The sequence below is a fragment of the Vigna angularis genome, chromosome 11, assembly GCF_016808095.1.
Source record: "Vigna angularis cultivar LongXiaoDou No.4 chromosome 11, ASM1680809v1, whole genome shotgun sequence".
In the NCBI taxonomy this organism is placed as follows: domain Eukaryota; kingdom Viridiplantae; phylum Streptophyta; class Magnoliopsida; order Fabales; family Fabaceae; genus Vigna; species Vigna angularis.
This window is the reverse complement of record NC_068980.1, coordinates 18,007,416-18,012,814: the sequence shown is the minus strand read 5'-3', so window position 1 is coordinate 18,012,814 and position 5,399 is coordinate 18,007,416. Positions and strand designations below refer to the sequence as shown.

Genomic DNA, 5,399 nt, shown 5'->3' with positions numbered 1-5,399 from the left:
ACTTTCTAATATGGAGCTTTATGACAACTACATTGCAAGACATTTGAAAAGGGAAAATTGCATCGCATGGCAGTAGCAAAAAAAGACTACACCACAAAATATATAAAAAAAAATGTAGATGGCATGCAATGAAAGAAATTTGCACCGCTAATTAAAAGAAATAGATGACATGCGATTGAAGGAAAATCTGCATTGCTTACTAAAAGAAATTTGCACCGCTAATTAAAAGAAATAGATGGCATCCAAGAATAATATTTTCTGTATATTACTATTACTTGTACGTCCAACTATAGAGTTCTACCACTACAAAAATAATGTAATATAGGAGAGGCTTTTTTTTTTTGTTTTAAAAGTCTCCACTAATTTTTTGCGGCTTTCGTAAAAAACCGTAGTTAAGTTTTGATTTAATTTTTTAAAAAATGTTTTGGCGGTTAATAAACCAAACCGCAGAAAGTTTTCTTTTTCTAATTTAATTTCTGGCACTTGTTTTAGCATACCGCGTAACACCTCATCTTTTCCATTTTAGTTTTTCTATTATTTCACAAACCCTAATTTTTATGATCGTGTTTCATTTCTCGTTTTCCATTTTTTTTCCACTGCCACAGCTTGACAATCCTTTCTTTTCCACTTCTCAGGTTTTCATCAACTTCCCCTAGCCGTGGTCTCTGTTGGCTCTCCTCGCCGTTGTCTCCGTTGGCTTTTCTCGCCATGGTCTCCGTTGGCTCTCCTTGCAGTCATCTCAAAGAGTACACGAACAATCAGGTTTTGTTTTCATATTCTATTTTTAATCCCCAATTCTATGAACGTTGTTGTTTATTTTGAAACCGTCGAGTGCCATTGACATTCTCACTGAGTCGATTCCATTTGCAATAAGTATGACAAATACGACAACAAGAAGCACTGTGATTCTAATGTCTTTGGTGACGATGCGTTTGCCAGACTCTATGCCTTCGTTGACGCTGACATCGAGGCATTGCTTCAGGTATGCCACCGAAACTCTTATAACTCAATTTGTGCCCTAACTGGAGATTTTTTCTACAGATTCACAGAATTAGGGATTTTTCTAATGGTACTGGAGGAAATTCATATGTATTTCTTTTGATTGTTTGAGCAGAAAGCATAAACTAATGGTTTAAAATACATTAAAACTTTTTAATATATCAATAACGTACTTTGAATGCTCTATAAAAAATTCAGCAAAAGATCTGAATTTCAGGTTTTATGAAAATTTGTCAGGTTTTAAAATTCTATTAAGCTTTTAATATTGTTTCTTTTTTTAATACACATACAGTAATTTTGATGTTTCAAAATATGTTACATTTTTTTAACACACTAATAATGTATTTTGAAAGTTTAGAAATAGTATAAAAAATTCAGCAAAGAATCTGGATAGGTTTTATGCAGTTCTTCATCTGCACACAATTATTGCCATTTATAAAATTTATGATAAGTGGTGTTTGATTGTGAATTCTTAAAAGTTGTATTGTTGTACACAAAAACTTTGGTTTATTCTAGTGAGTTTCCATGCTATGCCGACTTCACGTTCAAAATGAAGTCCAGAACTATATATGTTAAAAAGAGACCTTATCTTGAAGAGCTTTTAGAAAAAAGTATCAGAGATGTTTGAAGTCGTAATTTTCACAGCTAGTAGAAGGTCATATTCTGCAAAATTGCTTGATATTCTTGATCCTCATAATAAGCTTTTTTCTCGAAGATTATACAGTGATTCATGCAAATGGGAAGATGATCAATGTCTCAAGGATCTCAGACTTCTTGGAATTGACATGGCCAAAGTCTTCATAATTGACAACACTCCACGGGTATATATATTATTTCTTTCTTCCTTTTAGTCTCTGATGCAGCTTTTTTTTTCTTTACATTTTTTCTATCATGAAATTGTATTTCTTAGTCAGTAACATTCTCTTTAATATAATATCTAACATGCAATCTTATTTAGAATTCAAGTGTATTTACTGGTTTGTTTCAATGATTTATGATGCTGAAATTTGAAACCTGTGTTTATGATAGGTGCTTAGACTTCATGTTAAACAATGGAATTCCTATAAAAAGTTGGTATTGGGACTGCAGAGATCATGCTCTGAGAAATTTGCTGCCATTTCTGGAGAAACTAGTTGATGTGGATGATGTTAGACCCATTATTGCAGTAAGATTTTGGAAAAGAATTAAGCCTGCACCTCCTTCTGCTGCCCACATTAGAAGAAAAATCCTTTTAAGAAACTCCTTCTAATATTCATGTATAAAATGTTTGTTATTTATATAAAATCTGAAGCAGATATGTTCAATTCATTCTTCGAATTTGATTATAGTTGCATGACGAATCTAGTTGGTTATAATTGATTCTATTGAGTACCTTTTAATCACTTGATGATAATTCCTGAATTACTTTCTAATTGTGTTCAACCCTGGAATTGGTGAAAAGAGTAGTAGCAAAAAGAAATTCTTTTTTATTTTCACCGTACTTCCAATTGAGGATATATCTTTGTTTTATGGTGTAGGCTGTTTTAATGGATTTTGAAATGTTTTATTTATTTACAAAGTGCGATCGTGTTGTAGAATATTTTCCCACGTGTTTCTTGTTCTTTCAGATAAGTTGGTTATGTCACCAATTTTCATATTTTATTTGGTAATTTGAAACTATGCATTTTTGTTGTCTAGGTTCTGAAATGTGAGTACGCCGTTAGAGGAGAGGTTGTCACACTTGCTCAGGTACTGTGATTTGACTGTACATATTCAAATTAGGTCATTAATGGAAAAAGTATTTTTGCCTTGGTTTATTCCAAGATGGATACATTTTATACCTTAGCCTTGACAAAATAAGTTGATAAATTATAAACTAAGTTCTCCTCTGACATGAAATTATTAGCATGGCTTTTCCTGGAATATAGCTTAAAATTGATCACTTCAGAATTTTCTATGGACAATTGTTGCAATACTTTCTGCTTACAACGCCTTAATATTGCAGAATTTGCAAAAGGATTTACTGGCCAATCCCGGTTCTCATCCATTTCACGAGGTACTTTTATTTTTCAACTATATGACTTGAAATAGAACTTTGTGTTTTTCTTAACTCTCAGGAAGATATGTAAGGGGTTCTATAAAGCTTCTTATGTGCATGGTGTTCTTGAAAGGGGTGAACCCACTGTGTAGCGGACAGTCTTATCTTGTATTAGTAAAGTTGTAGTAGATTAATTCCACAACTAGAACATCAGCTTGTCCCCTGGTTTTCCCTGACACAATGCAAGTTGCCAGAGGTTGTGGGGATGGGATAAGTTATGTGTCTCACTTGCAATACTATGGAAAGTTATGTGTCTCACTTGCAAAAGCAGAGCTTAATCACGAACTTGCAAGCTTTGGATTGTGCTAAAACTTTGGCAATGAAATTAAAAAGATCAATGATTGGTTTCATGTATCGCAAGCATACAAACATGGACCTAGAAATACATAACAGATTCTAAATCATGTTTAACAAAACCTTGATCTTATACAATTTTTTTTCTTATCCTTTTTTGACAGATGCTCTGTGCTCCATACCCATAAAGGTAACGTCTTCCTATAGCACCTTTTATTAGTTGAATGGGTCTTCATACTTAAATTTGGTGAGGTAGATTTCTAGTATCAAGAAGTTTCATTTGTTTTTATGTTTTGCATATTGTGTATAATAGTAGGGTGTGTGTAATTATATTGAAATTTTAAGAATAGTGTGCATCTCACGTTGATTAAATTGAAAGTATAGATTCAAAGATAAAGTAATCTAAAAAGTTCTTTTGATGAGTACATTTAAATTGCATTCTACCGAAGAAACATTTTATAATTAGTTTAGTAAATTCATCTTATCTTATGTAGTGTATTTCATTGAATATGATCACTTATCCTTCCAATCCTCTTAGCATGAACAAAGGACAAATCATGGGTTTACTAATTTTATGGTTATTTATTGTTAATTTCAGGAACTTGTTTATGTTTTGTTGTAGGTCAATCTTGAATATCTTGGACGTGTTGTTTTCAACAATGAAGGCCTGCTTTATCCTGACAGTGTTGTTGGAACTGATTCACATACAATAATGATTGATTGACTTGGAGTTGCTGGATGGGGTGTTGGGGGTATTGAAGTAGAGGCAGCAATGCTTGGTTAGGTATATTTACTTCCAAATTTTGGTTTATTTTTGGTTAATGTGTTTTGATTATAATATAGTCTTTGATTTCAGAGATTTGCTATACCAAAAGATGTACAAGGAAAAGTTGCAAAATTTGATTTTCATGGGCAGCTAGCGGAGCTCAAACAAAATTAGACATTGTCTATTAGTTTCTTTTTTTAGTAATGTAACAAACATATTTTTAGAATGTTAATTTAGTATTGAACATCTTTCTTTTTAATATATGAATAATTAGTTGTATAAACTTATTAATATGTTGAACAATGTAGTTTATTTTATATATAATATTCAGTTTTATTTCATATTTTTTATTGTCTATTTGGTTAATAAAACTAATTTTATTATAATCTCATTTTATTACAATAAAAAACTAAAAAAAAATAATAATCTGTACACATTTCCGGTGGTTTAAAGCAAAATTCCGTTAATTCCAGCGCTTTTAGTAAAACTTCTGCTAATTCTGGCGGTTTTGGCAAAATCTCTGATAATTCCGGCGGTTCTAGCAAAACTTTCGATAACAGTAACACAGCTTTTCTAGTGGTTTTCCATAACTTTTCCCAGGAATTTTCCTAACCATGAGTAACATACTTTTTGGAAGTTAAAACTGCTAGAAACGAAAAAAAAATAACCTCCGATAAAAATCTAAATTTTTGTAGTGTCTCTTTGCTAAATGATAAAGTTTTATCCATCACAATGGTAAGAAAAAGATATATTCAATAAAATTTTAGAAAATTTAAGTTTTATGAATATAATAAAAATGTAATGTAATGAAAAACGATATTATAAAACATTTAAGTAAAACTAAGTTTTGAGATAAGAAGTAAATATCTTAATATTTCAATTATATAATATGTTTATGACATACATAAGAAAAAACAATGAGATTAAATGTAGTACATGTATTTCTCAACTTTCAATTATATGATTATTTGGTTTTCTTTTCTACCATTGAAAGGCCTTTTATAGGAAATACTTGTTTGGGGAAAAAAAACTAACAAGAAATCCTAGAATATAAAAAAAAGCATTTAAAGTGTGTTAAAGAGTTGGAAGAAAATAATATTACTAAATAAAAGATATGGGCAGGGAAAAGAATAATGGACCTTGGAGTTGAGATCGAATGAAAGAAAAAAAAGAAAGTAAATTGAAAGTCCTCCATCTCTTGAAAGAATTCGACACTAGAGAATTTAATTAAAATAAATGAAAAAAAAACATAAAATTCATAAA

At 30.8% G+C, this 5,399-nt stretch overlaps 1 protein-coding gene across 8 annotated transcripts; it reads left to right on the top strand.

Moving 5' to 3' along the window:
* The first annotated feature begins 498 nt into the window (after nt 1-498).
* On the top strand, nt 499-4,421 carry LOC108333179 (alanine aminotransferase 1, mitochondrial-like). 8 transcript variants are annotated; one of them, XR_008246196.1, is made up of 8 exons: nt 507-762; nt 940-982; nt 1,715-1,820; nt 2,029-2,164; nt 2,677-2,727; nt 2,984-3,034; nt 3,535-3,560; nt 3,993-4,005. XR_008246196.1 is itself a non-coding variant. In XM_052871033.1 (8 exons), the coding sequence occupies exons 4-7, from the start codon at nt 2,042-2,044 to the stop codon at nt 4,092-4,094; spliced, it is 327 nt and encodes a 108-aa protein (XP_052726993.1). In that variant the 5' UTR covers nt 511-762; nt 940-982; nt 1,724-1,820; nt 2,029-2,041; the 3' UTR covers nt 4,095-4,154; nt 4,227-4,421. The 8 variants fall into 8 exon arrangements, 7 of the variants coding, with proteins under 7 accessions (XP_052726991.1, XP_052726989.1, XP_052726988.1 ...); XM_052871033.1 differs by lacking the exon at nt 3,535-3,560 and adding an exon at nt 4,227-4,421 and having other exon boundaries at nt 511-762; nt 1,724-1,820; nt 3,993-4,154; XM_052871032.1 differs by lacking the exon at nt 3,535-3,560 and adding an exon at nt 4,227-4,421 and having other exon boundaries at nt 511-762; nt 3,993-4,154.
* The last annotated feature ends 978 nt before the right edge of the window (nt 4,422-5,399 follow it).

What these genes read in the sequence shown, in the direction of transcription:
- LOC108333179 (XM_052871027.1), top strand. Translation starts at nt 876, where the DNA reads ATGACAAATACGACAACAAGAAGCACTGTGATTCTAATGTCTTTGGTG. An exon ending in ACATCGAGGCATTGCTTCAG is followed by an intron (nt 983 to 1,714) that starts GTATGCCACCGA and finishes TTTTTCTCGAAG; the next exon opens with ATTATACAGTGATTCATGCA. An exon ending in GTTCTCATCCATTTCACGAG is followed by an intron (nt 3,035 to 3,992) that starts GTACTTTTATTT and finishes GTTTTGTTGTAG; the next exon opens with GTCAATCTTGAATATCTTGG.